Source organism: Dendrobates tinctorius, unplaced genomic scaffold (genome assembly GCF_039654945.1).
Source record: "Dendrobates tinctorius isolate UK_male_01 unplaced genomic scaffold, ASM3965494v1 ptg000010l, whole genome shotgun sequence".
In the NCBI taxonomy this organism is placed as follows: domain Eukaryota; kingdom Metazoa; phylum Chordata; class Amphibia; order Anura; family Dendrobatidae; genus Dendrobates; species Dendrobates tinctorius.
The window spans coordinates 9866720-9886025 of NW_027361678.1; the positions used below are offsets into that span (position 1 = coordinate 9866720).

General features: G+C 42.0%; 1 protein-coding gene across 1 annotated transcript in view; it reads right to left on the bottom strand.

Annotated features, from left to right (window-relative positions):
* SPTBN5 (spectrin beta, non-erythrocytic 5) overlaps nt 1–19306 on the bottom strand; it is a 313866-nt gene that overhangs the window by 255486 nt on the left and 39074 nt on the right. Inside the window, exons 4-6 of the mRNA XM_073586632.1 lie at nt 18452–18568; nt 14507–14664; nt 11349–11577 (exon numbers count right to left, since the gene is read on the bottom strand). Of these exons, the coding sequence (XP_073442733.1) occupies nt 11349–11577; nt 14507–14664; nt 18452–18568 (504 nt within the window). The remainder of the gene's footprint in view (nt 1–11348; nt 11578–14506; nt 14665–18451; nt 18569–19306) is intronic.

Here is a 19306-nt window from a genome sequence, read left to right on the forward strand (position 1 = left end):
GTCATGTTTGGAGAGCCCCTGATGTGCCTAAACAGTGGAAACCCCCCACAAGTAACCCCATTTTGGAAACTAGACCCACCAAGGAACATATCTAGATATGTGGTGAGAACTTTGAACCCACAAGGGCTTCACAGAAGTTTATAACGTACAGCCGTACAATTAAAAATCATATTTTTTCCACAAAAATGATCTTTTCAACGCCAATTTTTATTTTCCCAAGGGTAACAGGACCCTAAAAGTTATTGTGCAATTTGTCTTGAGTAAGCTGATACCCCATATGTGGGTGTAAACGACTATTTGGGCGCATGACAGAGCTCGGAAGGGAAGCAGCGCCATTTGACTTTTTTGGCTGGAATTGAAATCAGACACCATGTCGCGTTTGGAAAGCCCCTGATGTGTCAAAACAGTGGAAACCCCCCACAAATGACACCAATTTGGAAACTAGACCCCCCAAGGAACTTATTTAGATGTGTGGTGAGAACTTTGAACTTTCCAGGGCTTCACAGAAGTTTATAACGTATAGCCGTAAAATTAAAAAATCACATTTTTTCCACAAAAATAATCTTTTCACCCCCAATTGTTACTTTCCCAAGGGTAACAGGACCCTAAAAGTTATTGTGCAATTTGTCCTGAGTACGCTGATACCTCACATGTGGGGGTAAACCATTATTTGGGCGCATGGTAGAACTCGGAAGGAAAGCAGTGCCATTTGAATTTTTGGGCTGGAATTGGGATTGGACGCCATGCCGCGTTTGGAAAGCCCCTGATGTGCCTAAACAGTGGAAATCCCCCACAAATTACACCATTTTGGAAACTAGACCCCCCAAGGAACTTATCTAGATGTGTGGTGAGCACTTTGAACCCCCAAAGGCTTCACAGAAGTTTATAACGCCCGGGCGTGAAAATAAAAAAATCATATTTTTTCCACAAATATGATCTTTTAGTCCCCAATTTTTTTTATTTCCCCAAGGGTAACAGGAGAAATAGGACCCCAAAAGTTGTTGTCCAATTTGTTCTGAGAACGCTGATACCCCATATGTGGGAGAAAACTACTGTTTGCACGCACGTCGGGGCTCGGAAGGGAAGTAGTGACATTTTGGAATGCAGACTTTGATGGAATGGTCTGCAGGTGTCATGTCGCGTTTGGAGAGCCTCTGATGTGCCTAAACTGTTGAAACTCCCACAAGTGACCCCATTTTGGAAACTAGACCCCCCACGGAACTTATCTAGATGTGTGGTGAGCACTTTGAACCCCCAAGTACTTCACAGAAGTTTATAACACCCGGGCGTGAAAATAAAAAAATCATATTTTTTTTCCACAAAAATTATATTTTTGCCCCCAATTTTTTATTTTCCTAAGGGTAACAGGAGAAACTGGACCCCAAAAGTTGTTTTGCAATTTGTCCTGAGTAGGCTGGTACCCCATATGTGGGGGTAAAACACTTTGGGCGCATGGCAGAGCTTGGAAGGGAAGGAGCACCATTTGACTTTTTCAACGCAGAATTGGCTGGAATTGAGATCAGAAACCATGTTGCATTTGGAGAGCACCTGATGTGCCCAAACAGTGGAAACAGCCCAATTCTAACTCCAACCCTAACCCCAACCTCAGCTCTTACCCTAGCCCTAACCCTAGCCTTAGCTCTAACCCTAGCTCTAACTCTAACCCTAGCGGGAAAAATGGAAATAAATACATTTTTTAAATGTTATTATTTTTCCCTAACTAAGGTGATAAAGGGGGGTTTGATTTACTATTTATGGCGGGTTTTTATGTTTGGCAGCTGTCATACGCTAAAAGACACTTTTTATTGTAAAAATAGTTTTTGCATCATCACATTTTGAGAGCTATAATTTTTCCATATTTTGACCCATCGAGTCATGTGAGGTCTTATTTTTTTTGTAGGACGAGTAGACGTTTTTATTGGTACCATTTTCGGGCATGTGACATTTTTTGATCGCTTTTTATTCCGATTTTTGGGACACAGAATGAACAAAAAACAGCATTTCAAGAATTTCTTTTGGGGGGTGCGTTTACACCGTTTCGCGTGTGGTAAAATTGATAATGCGGTTTTATTCTTCGGGTCAGTATGATTACAGCGATACCTCATTTATGTCATTTTTTTATGTTTTGGCGCTTTTATGCAATGAAAACAATTTTATATAAAAAATAATTATTTTTGCATCGCTTTATTTTGCGAGCTATAACTTTTTTATTGTTTCGCTGATGATGCTGTGTGGCAGTTCGTTTTTTGCGGGACAAGATGTCGTTTTCAGCGGTACCATGGTTATTTATATCCGTCTTTTTGATCGCGTGATATTGCACTTTTTGTTCGGTGGTATGATAATAAAGCATTATTTTTTATTTTTATTTTTTAAGGGGTTCGCTAAAGGGGTTAACTAATGGGACAGTTTTATAGGGCGGGTCGTTACGGATGCGGCGATACTAATTATGTATACTTTTATTGTTTTGGGCTTTTTTATTTCCAAAAAATGATTTTTTTAGGGAATATTTTTTTGTTTTTTAATTTATTTAGCGATTTTTTATAAATTATTTTTACACTTTTTTTTTTTTTTTTTTACTTTATTACACTGTCCCAGGGGGGACATCACTGTCATGTGTGAGATCGCTGATCTGATACATCACAGGCACTGCAGAAGGCTTACTCATGCCTGCACTTTGCAGGCAGTGAGGAAGCCGCCCCCCTGCAGGCCCCCGAAGGTCCCCGCCGCCATATTGGATCCAGGGACCTGCAGGGAAGGAGCCCCCTCCCTGCCGATGCTTCCCTAAACCCCCCGGTACACTGCGATCGTGTTTGATCGCAGTGTGCCAGGGGTTAACATGCCGGGGCGGTCCGTGACCGCTCCTGACACATAGTGCCATGTGTCAGCTGTGATAATCAGCTGACACCCGGCTGCGATCAGCGGCGTTCCCCCAGGAGCGCCGCTGATCGCTATGATGTATTATCCCGTCCATGGGCATAGGGGCCCGGGTCCCATGGACGGGATAGTACGTCAGATTTCAGGAAAGGGTTAAAGAAGAAAATGCCGCTAAAGCTGGAGCTGACCAGTTTTTGATATCAGCCCCCTTGCAATTTAAATCAGTGAGGGCTTTAACCACCTGTGAAAACCCCATGATGAATTTTCTATAGTAATTGGCAAAACCCAAAAATCTCTGAAGACCCTTGAGATCTTTGGGTTGCACCCATTCAACAATAGCCTGTAACTTTCTAGGGTCCATGAGGAACCCCTCAGCAGACAAAATAAACCCTAGAAAGGACAATTCTTGCACAAAAAATGAACACTTCTCCAGTTTAGCAAAGAGAGAGTTCTCTCTGAGCCTCTGGAGGACAGCACGGGGATGACCCATATGTTTCATTTTATCAGCAGAATATATAAGGATATCATCCAGGTACACCACCATGAAGCGCCCAATGAAATACGAAAAAACATGATTAATGAAATTCTGAAATACTGCTGGCGTGTTAGTCAGACCAAAGGGCATAACCAGGTTCTCAAACAAACCCTCAGAGGTGAGGAAAACCATTTTCCACTCATCCCCTTCCCGCCTGTGGATGAGATTATATGCTCCCCTGAGGTCCAACTTAGAGAACCATCTGGCCCCAGACAATTGATTGTACAAATCAGGAATAAGTGGGAGGGGGTAAGTATTCCTCACAATGATCTTGTTTGATTCTCGAAAACTGAGGCATGGGCGTAAACCACCAACTTTTTTCTTCACAAAAAAAAAAAAAAGAATCCCGCCACCACAGGAGAAACAGAGGGGCGAATGTGCCCTTTACGAAGACTATTGGAGATATACTCCTTCATAGCCGCCCGCTCAGGGCCGGAGAGATTGTATAAATCGGCCTTGGGCAGTTTGTCACCAGGGATGAGATTAACAGCACAATCGAATGGGTGGTGTGGTGGTAGAACCTCAGCCTCCTTTTCGGAGAATACATCCTCAAAATCCTTCAGGTACTCCGGAATACCCTCCAGACTGATGGATGACACAGTTTCATTAACAAGGCAACCTTTAGAGCAATTAGGACCACAATTAACAATGCCCCAAGATTCCCAATCAATGATCGGGTTATATAACAGTAACCCCAACACCAGTCCCGCAGGTAGATTGTCCATAATAAAACATGTAATACGTTACTGATGACAGGACCCCACCTTAAGGATAAACTCCTCAGAGAAAAACTTAACATTCTTAGTGAGGGGTGTTTTATCAATGGCCATGAAATTAATGGGAGTTTCCAACCTGACTGTCTCTAACTTACATTTGGCCACCAAATTAAAGTCAATCAAGTTCAAAGATGACCCACAATCCACAAAAGCTGAAGTGGAGGTACAATCGTTCTTGACACAAAGTTCTACTTCCATAAGTAGTTTAAGAGATGAGGAAAAATGTACCTGAGAGTCTGGGCAACCTCCTCGACAGTTACCCTGACTTTGGCGTTTCCCGGCACCTTGGGAATAGGAGGACAGGAGGAACAGTTCTTTTTCCAGTGTCCCGGACTACCACAGTAGAAGCAGAGTCTCCCATAACGTCGTCGTCTCCTCTCCCTTTCCTCAATGGTGGTGACCCCCACCTCCATGGGCTCAGACTGACACCCCTCTCCCTTAGTCTTCTATCCATCCGGATAGCCTGAGTCATAGCCTCCTCTAAAGAACTAGGTGGTGGATGGAGAGCCAGAGTGTCATTCAAATGGATAGGCAGTCCCCTCCGGAACTGGCAACTGAGAGCAGAGTCGTTACATGAGACCTCTGGGGACCATCGTCTAAACTCCGAGCAATACCACTCGGCTAAGAGCTTTCCTTGAGCAAGACCCATGATAGTATCCTCTGCCACCGTGACACGGTCTGGTTTGTCATAGATAAGTCCTAGGGCCTCAAAATACCTATCCACTGACATCCGTTCAGTGGCAGTAGGGAACAACAAGAAAGCCCAAGATTGGGGACCTTTCCTGAGTAAGGAAATAATTATTCCCACCCGCTGACTCTCATCCCCAGAAGATCGAGGTCTCAGGGAAAACAACAATTTGCAACCCTTGACAGAAAACACTTGACATAGTTGAGTAGATAATGTGGTTTTGTTCTCAATGTGTTTCGATGTGTACCCACTTCTTCATCTCAGTAGATAACATGTGGTTCTCCTGATAAAGTAGGTACACTTCAAAACGCATTGAGAATAAAACCACATTATCTACTCCACTATGTCAAGTGTTTTCTGACACCTTTATCTATTGAGACGTCAGCATATCCATATCTTCATTTCTATGTTGGCGCTACCAACCAGCTGAGCAGCAGGAGCTGGACTTTCCATTTTTGAGCCCTTCTAAGTATTGTGCTTCCTCACAACACCCCCAAGTGAGCAGTTTCTGCATATTTATTTGCCTGTTGTCTGGATAACGCCCTATTTGCGTTTCTTTGTCCCTGCAGTTTTTATTCAATTTCTATAGATTTTCATTTTTATGCATATTGCTTAAAGTATGAATTGCACAGAGCAATGATACGTGAGAATTATACAAAATGGAGCTAGAATGGATGTGTTGCTGCCAAATGAAACGTGCATAGGAGCTACCATCAATCTGTCTGCACATTGCTAAAATATTACTGTACAGTTTATAGAAAATCTTTTGTGACAGTGGAAAATGTAAGTCTCAGAGATGAGGTCTGTTCGCTACTGGGATAATACAGATGTTTTCAATCACATAGAAACATGCAGACATTATATACAAAAAACGTGGAAACAAAATACAAGCATTATCCATAGCAACTAATCAGTAACCAAAGTTTATTTTTCAAACAGCAATGGAAAATGCCAACTGGTGCCTCATCAGCCGGTATAGGGATCGCATGAACAATTTCTTTGCTCTAAAGTTTATAAACACATTCTGGTATATTTTTTTTGTTAGTTGTTTTCGTTTTTTTTTCATGTTTGAATTTAAAGAGTCATAACTATTACTTTATTATTTTTTTTTGTTGAACTTGTACGTTTTTTGGGGGGGATCCATTTAAGTAATATATTGGAAAACAGAGCAAACTATTTAGAATAAAATACTGTATGTGCCGTTTCTCGAAGTGTTATGATTAGATATTTTATATTTCTGTAATTTCTTAGTGTTTTTGTTTATTGCTACAAAAAAGTATTTGTTGGGTTGGAGTTGGAAAAAAATCCCAAAAAAGAGCAGTTTTTATTTTTTATTTTATTTTTAGGGAGTGTGTCAGATGCTACAGACAGTCGCTCTGCATCTGGCTGCAGAAGGTCTCTGAGTTTGCAGACCCCTTCTTAATCCTTCTAACTTTTGAACCCAGTGGCAACCTCCCTCCGGCTCTAATTGACACACCTGGGTTTTTATAGACTCTCAGTCTGCTTCAGGGAGTCACCGGTGATATTCACATTTTCCCTTGAGAAGGCTTGGAACTATAGCAGTCAGCTAACTTCCTCTCTGATGCTCTGGGAGGATGTTTGGGGTTACCGCTCTGAGTCTGCTCAAGTTAAGTTGCTTCCCCCTTGTTTGTTTCCATTCTTCTCATTAGTGTACAGTGGGGACAGACCAGTGCTCATCTCCCACCCTCCCTATCCAGGGCCTAGATCTAGTGATAAACAGAGCTTAGGTTCCTGCTCGGCGATTGGTGTGGAACCAATATAGGGACGGTAGGGGAGACAGGGTGCTATTAGATCTGCCTAGGGGTCTCCACTCCAACCTTTTCACTAGCGTTTGGACTTCCTTCCCCTCTTTCTCTAGTGTTGCATTTAGTTTTCCCACACTGTGCTTGACAGGGAGGAAGGTGACAGGAAAACAGCAATACTGACTTTTTTAAAACAGTGTTTTTTAGGGGGATGAATGTGATACTAAAAATGTTTCTTTTATGCTTTTCATTTTATTTTTTTATTAATCTATATGTCAAGTTGCTTGAAACCCTTTCCGCTGCGGACAATTTTTATTTTTCTGCCTTTATATTTTTTTATACCTTTGTTCCAAGAGTTATCTTTTTTTTTTTTTTCCTTGACATTGATATATGAGAGCTTATTTTTTTGCGGCACCAGTTGTAGTAGCTGTACATGACAACATTCATTTTACCATACAATTGTTTTTTCGTTGTGAGAGTTTTCATGGGTTTTTGTAGGGTTTTGCTATGATTTTTTTAAGTGTTTTTTGCTGTTACTTTCCATTCATTTTTATTTTTCATTCTGTTGAATAATGAAGAAAACAGCTCATGTTTTTTTGTAAGCAAAAACTATGGCAAAAGGCGCCAAAAGATGTTCAGGCATCTTCTGGTTGTCTTTTGAGCTTTCCCATTGATTTCCATTGTAAAGTATAGAGAGTCCTCTGAGCAGAAAACACCAAAATAATGGACAAGTCACTTCTAGTGCAAGTTCTTGTTACTCGAGTTTGACTAGGGTGCTCAGGTATGCATTGAGTATTGCGGGCAAAGTACGCACATGCAAACTTGAATAATAAGCACTTGAAATCATCACTAGTCATTTCTTTTAGTTGCTTGGCGGCTTTTGATTCCAAAAGCAGTTAAAATACATTCAGAATTAGAACATATAATGTACGCAGCAAGTTGTTTTTACATAGAAATGCATATGTCCATTCTTTTCAGTATTTTCTGATGGAATCTGCCTGAAAAAGAAGTTGGATGAGGACTTGTGTTTTGTGTGGTGTGCTGTCACTTTTATATGTATGAGGTTTTTATTACATTTTTTGAAAAAAGGTCAATTAGAGAAAAAAAAAAAATCAATTTTATTTTGCTTTACTGTGACACTTGCGCTGTACTCATGGGCTCGCAGCGTATGTCAACTTGTTCTCTAGTCACCACTGGACACACTGCCCATCTCTCTCTCCCGTCTCCGCTAGCAACGGCGGAGATACGCGGACGCGGGCCTGCACGGTAGCGGTACTCTAGGGATGGAACACTCTTCTCTCCCTGCCAGGTGCTGCCTGTTCCCGCCTGACTGCTTCCGCGCGCGCTGTGGCTGCTGCAGCTTAGCCACACCCCCTACTTCCAGGTGCAAAAAGGTTTGTCCAGTCCCTTATGCTTTCCCCTGGACAACAGAGGAGACAGCCCCGACAGTTCCGGACCCAGCACAGAACAGGTACCCGCAGCCCGGTCTTCCTCCTTACAACTGTGCTTACTGTATGGGTTAAATAAATTTACATTTAGATAGATTGAACTTTTGTGGAGGTGTCGAAACCAAACCAGTTTATTTTTTAATTGCTTTATTTTTAACTGGGTAAAAGTGTTTATAATGTTTTTTCATTTATAAAAAAAAATGTATTCTATTTATTTCTAAGCAGACCTCATTACACAATGTCATAGAAAACATTAAGATCCATAACACTTCTCCCCTCCCCCCTCCACCCCTCACACAGAACAGTTAATTAAGGCCCCGTCACACACACAGTGATATCGCCAGCAAGATCACAGATTTTGTGACACCACAGCGATCTCACCAGCAATATCGCTGTGTGTGACATGGATCAGCGACCGACCCCCCTGCCGGGTATCGCTGATCGCGCTCCATCGTCCTGGGCTGTTTTTTCATCGTTGGTCTCCCGCTGCCCAGCACGCATCGCTGTGTGTGGCAGCGAGAGACCAGCGATCAGCGACGCTGGTTTCCAATGTAAACAGCGGGTATCCAAGAGCAGCATGTACGCTGGTATGAGTCATCAAGGAGAGGCTGATAAAAGGCGAATTATGATCTGCATTCCTGCAGAGAGATACATATCAGTGTATGCATGATCCTGTTCACTTGACATTTACAAACAAAGTGCTCTCTTTCGCTAAACTGAATCATCTCTGTGAGTAAGTTTCTTTTGTTAATCCTGTTTGTTATGTAGTTGTATATGCTGTATTGTTTTGTCCCCTTTGTAAAAATATTTTGCATTTTTTTGTAAACACTGCCTATCGTTCTGGATGAAATAAAAAAAAATGGAATAGTTCTGCTCCTTTTGTTCTTTAAACCGCACCCGATGCCATTCTCTACTTAAAACAGTCTCCAATTGGTCAGAAAGCGATTGGTGGTGGCAGCAAGTAGTTCTTGGGTTATCATGGAGCTAGCAGTGACCCTACCAGGGTGTGTATATATATATTCCATTCGTGGGAATCGGAGGTATATATACCATACGCTCACCGATATGCGGGCTATTTGTAAACTATCAGTGGAAACAGCCTGCAATCTCCCCAGTTAATCGTCGGTCAATTGCGTAATTGTCCGTAACATAGGTAGCGGCAGAGTGATGTTCGTGACAAAAAGATAACAGCGGGTGGATCCACGCGACCTTCCAGGCTGTGATCCTTTGACACACAACATACAAGTATTACAGTAAATACTGAATTTAATGATCAACTACAAAGCTTAGTACCCACTGATCAAATCATGTGTGGACCAACTGGAGACCAATTCAATGCACCAAAGGGATTATAACACTTACAGTGGGGCAAAAAAGTATTTAGTCAGTCAGCAATAGTGCAAGTTCCACCACTTAAAAAGATGAGAGGCGTCTGTAATTTACATCATAGGTAGACCTCAACTATGGGAGACAAACTGAGAAAAAAAAATCCAGAAAATCACATTGTCTGTTTTTTTTCATTTTATTTGCATATTATGGTGGAAAATAAGTATTTGGTCAGAAACAAAATTTCATCTCAATACTTTGTGATATATCCTTTGTTGGCAATGACAGAGGTCAAACGTTTTCTGTAAGTCTTCACAAGGTTGCCACACACTGTTGTTGGTATGTTGGCCCATTCCTCCATGCAGATCTCCTCTAGAGCAGTGATGTTTTTGGCTTTTCACTTGGCAACACGGACTTTCAACTTCCTCCAAAGGTTTTCTATAGGGTTGAGATCTGGAGACTGGCTAGGCCACTCCAGGACCTTGAAATGCTTCTTACGAAGCCACTCCTTCGTTGCCCTGGCAGTGTGCTTTGGATCATTGTCATGTTGAAAGACCCAGCCACGTTTCATATTCAATGCCCTTGCTGATGGAAGGAGGTTTGCACTCAAAATCTCACGATACATGGCCCCATTCATTCTTTCATGTACCCGGATCAGTCGTCCTGGCCCCTTTGCAGAGAAACAGCCCCAAAGCATGATGTTTCCACCACCATGCTTTACAGTAGGTATGGTGTTTGATGGATGCAACTCAGTATTCTTTTTCCTCCAAACACGACAAGTTGTGTTTCTACCAAACAGTTCCAGTTTGGTTTCATCAGACCATAGGACATTCTCCCAAAACTCCTCTGGATCATCCAAATGCTCTCTAGCAAACTTCAGACGGGCCCGGACATGTACAGGCTTAAGCAGTGGGACACGTCTGGCACTGCAGAATCTGAGTCCATGGTGGCGTAGTGTGTTACTTATGGTAGGCCTTGTTACATTGGTCCCAGCTCTCTGCAGTTCATTCACTAGGTCCCCCCACGTGGTTCTGGGATTTTTGCTCACCGTTCTTGTGATCATTCTTACCCCACGGGGTGGGATTTTGCGTGGAGCACCAGATCGAGGGAGATTATCAGTGGTCTTGTATGTCTTCCATTTTCTAATTATTGCTCCCACAGTTGATTTCTTCACTCCAAGCTGGTTGGCTATTGCAGATTCAGTCTTCCCAGCCTGGTGCAGGGCTACAATTTTGTTTCTGGTGTCCTTTGACAGCTCTTTGGTCTTCACCATAGTGGAGTTTGGAGTCAGACTGTTTGAGGGTGTGCACAGGTGTCTTTTTATACTGATAACAAGTTTAAACAGGTGCCATTACTACAGGTAATGAGTGGAGGAAAGAGGAGACTCTTAAAGAAGAAGTTACAGGTCTGTGAGAGCCAGAAATCTTGATTGCTTGTTTCTCACCAAATACTTATTTTCCACCATAATATGCAAATAAAATGAAAAAAAAACAGACAATGTGATTTTCTGGATTTTTTTTTCTCAGTTTGTCTCCCATAGTTGAGGTCTACCTATGATGTAAATTACAGACACCTCTCATCTTTTTAAGTGGTGGAACTTGCACTATTGCTGACTGACTAAATACTTTTTTGCCCCACTGTATATGCTGTTGTTAATGGTCTACAACGACATTTTAGGTGATTGGAGATTCGTTTAATATGTTCAACTTCCTGTGGAATTATAAAAATGTCACAGGCATCCACTTAAATGATCACCTTTTTCATATGCTACAGATGATCATCAAAACAGTAAATTATAATTTGGAGTCTGCAAATTATTACTGCTGATTTCTAAACCTTCAGAACACCAGAAGCAAATATATCATTTGAATTTACCAAAACAATGGACTCCTTTTAGCACTTTTTTGTAAGATTTTATATACAAGGTTATTAACTCACATTGCCGATCCTTTTCTGAACGGTTTGGCCCTGTTTCATCTTGGAGAAGTAATGGTAATACAGAGACACATATGTCATTATGGACCTCTCGTCTGGATGTGGGATGACGACATCTTCAGCATCCAGCAGCCTGGATATGCCCAGCTTGGTGTCTGCCACATTGAAGGCATTATTCAGGTTGTGCAAGGGTTGTGTTGATTTGAGATTATGGTAGTCAACGAGATCAGGCCTGTAGGAGAAAGAACATTGCATGCAAAATATGGACATGATCAGAAAGCACTAGGATTATATACTAAGCAGCCATCCGACTGCAGCATAGTTATAAGTATAGCATCTGATGTAAATGTCTGAGTGATTGCACTCAATCAGAAGTATCGGCACAAAATAAAAAAAAAAATTATTAACACTATGTTATGACCCGAGACTCAAGATCTACAGAGTTCTTCTTTATTTATGGTGTTCTGCATTTTTGGAGGTACTGTCTAGTTGGGGGCTGTCAGGGTGTATGTGCGACATATGATAAAATCTTTAAAAAAGTTAAAAACAAAACAATGAAAGAGTTATACCCGTGATCTTGATATTTTCAGAATCTTTCCAATATACACTACCGTTCAAAAGTTTGGGGTCACCAGACAATTTTGTGTTTTCCATGAAAACTCATACTTTTATTAATCAAATGAGTTGCCAAATGAATTTAAAATCTAGTCCAGACATTGACAAGGTTCGAAAAAAAGATTTTTATATGAAATAATAATTTTCTCCTTCAAACTTTGCGTTCGTCAAAGAATTCTCCCTTTGCAGCAATTACAGCATTGCAGACCTTTGGCATTCTAGCAGTTAATTTGCTGAGGTAATCTGGAGAAATTTCACCCCATGCTTTCAGAAGCCCTCCCACAAGTTGGTTTGGCTTGATGGGCACTTTTTGCATACCATACGGTCAAGCTGCTCCCACAACAGCTCAATGGGGTTGAGATCTGGCGACTGCGCTGGCCACTCCATTACAGATAGAATACCAGCTGCCTGCTTCTTCCCTAAATAGTTCTTGCATAATTTGGAGGTGTGCTTTGGGTCATTGTCCTGTTGTAGGATGAAATTGGCTCCAATCAAGCGCTGTCCACAGGGTATGGCATGGCGTTGCAAAATGGAGTGATAGCCTTCCTTATTCAAAATCCCTTTTACCTTGTACAAATCTCCCACTTTACCAGCACCAAAGCAACCCCAGACCATCACATTACCTCCACCATGCTTGACAGATGGCGTCAGGCACTCTTCCAGTATCTTTTCAGTTGTTCTGCGTCTCACAAACTTTCTTCTGTGTGATCCAAACACCTCAAACTTGGATTCGTCTGTCCATAACACTTTTTTCCAATCTTCCTCTGTTCAATGTCTGTGTTCTTTTGCCCATATTAATCTTTTCCTTTTATTAGCCAGTCTCAGATATGGCTTTTTCTTTGCCACTCTGCCCTGAAGGCCAGCATCCCAGTGATGCCTCTTCACTGTAGATGTTGACAATGGCGTTTTGCGTGTACTATTTAATGAAGCTGCCAGTTGAGGACCTGTGAATCGTCGATTTCTCAAACTACAGACTCTAATGTACTTGTCTTGTTGCTCAGTTGTGCAGCGGGGCCTCCCACTTCTCTTTCTACTCTGGTGAGAGCCTGTTTGTGCTCTCCTCTGAAGGGAGTAGTACACACTGTTGTAGGAAATCTTCAGTTTCTCTGCAATTTCTCGCATGGAATAGCCTTCATTTCTAAGAACAAGAATAGACTGTCGAGTTTCACATGGAAGTTCTTTTTTTCTGGCCATTTTGAGAGTTTAATGGAACCAACCGGTTTCCTCCCACATTCCAAAGACATATTTATAGGGAATTTAGATTGTGAGCCCCATCGGGGAAAGTGATGATAATGTGTACAAACTGTAAAGTGCTGCGGAATATGTTAGCGATATATAATAATTATTATTATTTTTATTATTAAGGTCAGGTTTATAGCTTCTCTAATCAGCCAAACTGTTTTCAGCTGTGCTAACATACTTGCAAAAGGGTTTTCAAGGGTATTCTAACCATCCATTAGCCTTCTTACACAGTTAGCCAACGCAAAGTACCATAAGAACACTGGAGTGATGGTTGTTGGAAATGGGCCTCTATATACCTATGAAGATATTGCATTACATACCAGACGTTTGAAGCTAGAATAGTCATTTACCACATTAACAATGTATACAGTGTATTTCTGAATCATTTAATGTTAGCGTCATTGGAAAAAACTGTGCTTTTCTTTCAAAAATAAGGAAATTTCTAAGTGACCCTAAACTTTTGAACGGTAGTGTAGATGCCAATAAAATTTTTCAGACATGTTCCTTTTTGTCTTTTATTGTTTACAGCCACTACTGCTGCAGTCTTGAAGAGGTGACCGAATATGTGCCATGCTTACAAGATCTTTTCAATGGAACTTGTAAGCACTGCTCTGAGGCTGGACGGAATTGCTAGAGCATGCACTTAGCTCCTGGCTATATTTTTCATGCTGCACTCTACTTTTAACGCTGCAGACACAAGGCTGCCTCATATAACAGCATCAGAAGCACACGCAGTTCAGACCAGTGGCAGACCATGCTGTGACCTGAACTGTCAATCAAGCAGGAGAGCCGGCCTCCAACTCTGAGCAGTCGGGAAACTAGAAGGCTGGGGAGCAGTGTGCTCCTGCTTGACCTCATGAGAACATCCATGTAAGTGATAAATATCCTACAGAGCATTTATTTTCTGACACTTTTTGTTCGTTTTTTTTGCACAAAATCTGAAACTGTGTGTTCTATAAATATTTTTCCCCAAAATAAACAAAGAATTCCCAGATAATTGTTTTTCTCACAGACATATGATGTGCTGTAAAACTGATCATACTGATCACATTAGGTTTATGGTACAGCAAAGGTCAAACAGATGTTATTATATATGCTTATGGCTACATGTTTGACATAACTCACTAACATAACTAAAGAGGCAGTGATTTTACTAGAAACCTTCTGAATAAAGTGCACATACAAGTAATTCAAAATCTTGGAACAGTTCCCCCCCACAAAATAGAGGAGTCGAAAACAAAAGAAAATTTCTAATTCAATAATTTAACCTTTTACATTTTCACAAATGCTAGGAATTAAAGTACCTGTGAGCATGGATGAGAGCATTGAATGCAAGGCCGTCCCGCCAGCTACTGGAGAAGTCCTGTACGTCTACATTTGAGTAGGGGGCTGTTTTAATCTGGCACCAAATAAGAAGAGCTTCTTTGGCTGATGCTTTAGCGGCGCTTGCACCAAACTCATCCTGTTAAAAATGACAAAACAGAATTAAAATTATTGATTTTTGCTGACATAGAACAGCTGGGGGAAACAATCTAACTTTTATTTGCCTTTAAGGGTTAGTTCACACATCAGAAATGTCAGAATTCTGTCTGATTTTTCTTATCAGACAGAACTTAGACCCATAAAGCCTTGCACATCACACATCCGTGAATATCTGAGATTTGTGAAAATCCTATCATGATCTATTTGCATTTTACAAATGGACCGATCTGCTAGTTGTGTTAGAGACTATGAACACATGTAACATGGAAAAAGCTGTAGTGTGCAACTTTCATTCGTTCATATTTAGACCCCCTGATATGCAGTTTGTAGTCTGATCAATGTCTTAGAATTTTCTCTTGTGGCAGCACCTCTCCCAGTAATATACTGTAGGCTGGCTGTATGTATCCATGGTGCTGCTGTCTTCCCTTGCTTTAATATATCAGAACAGCTTATAACCTGCATCTAATTTTCGTTTTAGTGCTTTCTTCCTTTTCTACAGCCAATTCAATTTGCCCTTCCTGAGACTGCAGATAGTTTCCCCCAGTCACTTTGCCCTTCCTGAGACTGTAGAACATTTTCCCCAGTCACTTTGTCCTTCCTGTAGATAATTATAGATAGTTTCCCCCAGTCACTTTGCCCTTCTGAGACTGTAGATAGTTTCCCCAGTCACTTTGCCCTTCTGAGACTGTACGTAGTTTCCCCCAGTCACTTTGCCCTTCCTGAGACTGTAGATAGTTTTCCCCAGTCACTTTGTCCTTCCTGTAGATAATTATAGATAGTTTCCCCCAGTCACTTTGCCCTTCTGAGACTGTAGATAGTTTCCCCAGTCACTTTGCCCTTCTGAGACTGTACATAGTTTCCCCCAGTCACTTTGCCCTTCCTGAGACTGTAGATAGTTTTCCCCAGTCACTCTGTCCTTCCTGTAGATAATTGTAGATAGTATCCCCAGTCACTTTGCCCTTCCTGAGACTGTAGATAGTTTCCCCCAGTCATTTTGCCGTTCCTGAGACTGTAGATAGTTTCCCCCAGTCACTTTGTCCTTCCCGAGACTGTAGATAGTTTCCCCAGTCACTTTGCCCTTCCTGAGACTGTAGATAGTTTCCCCCAGTCACTTTGCCCTTCCAGAGACTGTAGATAGTTTCCCCCAGTCACTTTGTCCTTCCCGAGACTGTAGATAGTTTCCCCAGTCACTTTGCCCTTCCTGAGACTGTAGATAGTTTCCCCCAGTCATTTTGTCCTTCCCGAGACTGTAGATAGTTTCCCCCAGTCACTTTGTCCTTCCCGAGACTGTAGATAGTTTCCCCCAGTCACTTTGCCCTTCCAGAGACTGTAAATAGTTTCCTCCAGTCACTTTGTCCTTCCTGTAGATAATTGTAGATAGTTTCCCCCAGTCATTTTGCCCTTCCTGAGACTGTAGATAGTTTCCCCCAGTCATTTTGTCCTTCCCGAGACTGTAGATAGTTTCCCCCAGTCACTTTGTCCTTCCCGAGACTGTAGATAGTTTCCCCCAGTCACTTTGCCCTTCCAGAGACTGTAGATAGTTTCCCCCAGTCACTTTGCCCTTCCAGAGACTGTAGATAGTTTCCCCCAGTCACTTTGTCCTTCCTGTAGATAATTGTAGATAGTTTCCCCCAGTCACTTTGCCCTTCCTGAGACTGTAGATAGTTTCCCCCAGTCAATTTGTCCTTCCCGAGACTGTAGATAGTTTCCCCCAGTCACTTTGTCCTTCCCGAGACTGTAGATAGTTTCCCCAGTCACTTTGCCCTTCCTGAAACTGTAGATAGTTCCCCCAGTCACTTTGTCCTTCCTGTAGATAATTGTAGATAGTTTCCCCCAGTCATTTTGCCCTTCTGAGACTGTAGTTTCCCCCAGTCACTTTGCCCTTCCTGAGACTGTAGATAGTTTCCCCAGTCACTTTGCCCTTCCTGAGACTGTAGACAGTTTCCCCCAGTCACTTTGCCCTTCCAGAGACTGTAGATAGTTTCCCCCAGTCACTTTGTCCTTCCCGAGACTGTAGATAGTTTCCCCAGTCACTTTGCCCTTCCTGAGACTGTAGATAGTTTCCCCCAGTCATTTTGTCCTTCCCGAGACTGTAGATAGTTTCCCCCAGTCACTTTGTCCTTCCCGAGACTGTAGATAGTTTCCCCCAGTCACTTTGCCCTTCCAGAGACTGTAAATAGTTTCCTCCAGTCACTTTGTCCTTCCTGTAGATAATTGTAGATAGTTTCCCCCAGTCATTTTGCCCTTCCTGAGACTGTAGATAGTTTCCCCCAGTCATTTTGTCCTTCCCGAGACTGTAGATAGTTTCCCCCAGTCACTTTGCCCTTCCCGAGACTGTAGATAGTTTCCCCCAGTCACTTTGTCCTTCCCGAGACTGTAGATAGTTTCCCCAGTCACTTTGCCCTTCCTGAAACTGTAGATAGTTCCCCCAGTCACTTTGTCCTTCCTGTAGATAATTGTAGATAGTTTCCCCCAGTCATTTTGCCCTTCTGAGACTGTAGTTTCCCCCAGTCACTTTGTCCTTCCCGAGACTGTAGATAGTTTCCCCAGTCACTTTGCCCTTCCTGAGACTGTAGATAGTTTCCCCCAGTCACTTTGCCCTTCCAGAGACTGTAGATAGTTTCCCCCAGTCACTTTGTCCTTCCCGAGACTGTAGATAGTTTCCCCAGTCACTTTGCCCTTCCTGAGACTGTAGATAGTTTCCCCCAGTCATTTTGTCCTTCCCGAGACTGTAGATAGTTTCCCCCAGTCACTTTGTCCTTCCCGAGACTGTAGATAGTTTCCCCCAGTCACTTTGCCCTTCCAGAGACTGTAAATAGTTTCCTCCAGTCACTTTGTCCTTCCTGTAGATAATTGTAGATAGTTTCCCCCAGTCATTTTGCCCTTCCTGAGACTGTAGATAGTTTCCCCCAGTCATTTTGTCCTTCCCGAGACTGTAGATAGTTTCCCCCAGTCACTTTGTCCTTCCCGAGACTGTAGATAGTTTCCCCCAGTCACTTTGCCCTTCCAGAGACTGTAGATAGTTTCCCCAGTCACTTTGTCCTTCCTGTAGATAATTGTAGATAGTTTCCCCCAGTCACTTTGCCCTTCCTGAGACTGTAGATAGTTTCCCCCAGTCAATTTGTCCTTCCCGAGACTGTAGATAGTTTCCCCCAGTCACTTTGTCCTTCCCGAGACTGTAGATAGTTTCCCCAGTCACTTTGCCCTTCCTGAAACTGTAGATAGTTCCCCCAGTCACTTTGTCCTTCCTGTAGATAATTGTAGATAGTTTCCCCCAGTCATTTTGCCCTTCTGAGACTGTAGTTTCCCCCAGTCACTTTGCCCTTCCTGAGACTGTAGATAGTTTCCCCAGTCACTTTGCCCTTCCTGAGACTGTAGACAGTTTACCCAGTCACTTTGCCCTTCCTGAGACTGTAGATAGTTTCCCCAGTCACTTTGCCCTTCCTGAGACTGTAGATAATTTCCCCCAGTCTACATTACAGAGATCTTTGTACTCCGTATTCCTGCCTGCTGCTGTCATCAGGGTCTTGTTCAGCCAAGTGAACCTTACGCCAATGTATACAACTGCATATCTGGAGCACAAAGAACACGATTATGGAATAGAAATGTATTCACATGGACCGAGTGTTCAAATGAAATACAGCACAGTATGCACAAGCATTATACAGATGACACTTGCCCATAGAGTTCAGTGGGTGCATTAAAAAAAAATGCCATAAATACACTGTATATAACAGTAATTTCTAACATCTTTATATGATATTTACCTTATCCAAAGTAATGGAAGATATTTGGAAACGAAGAATAATAATCCAAATAAGGCCCAATATTAATGTCCTATCTCCATCCACAATATTTTCTGGCCCAATTAATTTTACAGGAACCTGGGATATTAAAAAAAACAATATATATATACACACATATACAATATATGACAAATATGTTAAAATATGTTAAATATTGAAATAATTCACAAGCAATCATGATAGCTATTGTTCAGGTTTGGGAGATGCTACTGACTTATCAACAATCCAGGTTTCTGATTATCCCACATTGACAACTACAACGGGTGTGTAACTACAATTCCACAGAATCTGCAGTTTGGTACTGACATAAATTAGATTGCTAGCACCTATTCTTAGTAGGATTGGTGCAGGAGTTACAGTACTTGATATTTTTTTATTTAGCAAGTAGAAACTAATGATTAAGCACATCTTTAATTGTACACTATATCTTAAAGGGAATCTATCAGCATCCTTTTGCTACTTAATTTGAGAACAACATAATGTAGAGGCAGAGAGCCTGATTCCAGCGATGTGTCACTTATTAGGCTGTATGATGTAGTTTTAATACAAATCAGTGTTTTATCAGCAGGACTAGGTGTCACATTCAAGCCAGTCCAGTAAATCTATGTAATAATCCTGCCCTCACCACTGACTGGCAGGTTGCTGACAGTGTACACGGGAAGCTGCAAATCAGTACTGTGGGCGAGGCTATATACAGCTCAGCATTCTGAGCAGAGAAAACAGGAATTTTATCAAAATTGCACCAAGCAGCATAGTAAGTGATACATTGCTGGAATTGGGCTCCCTGCCCCTACATCCAAGCTGCTCTCAGATTAC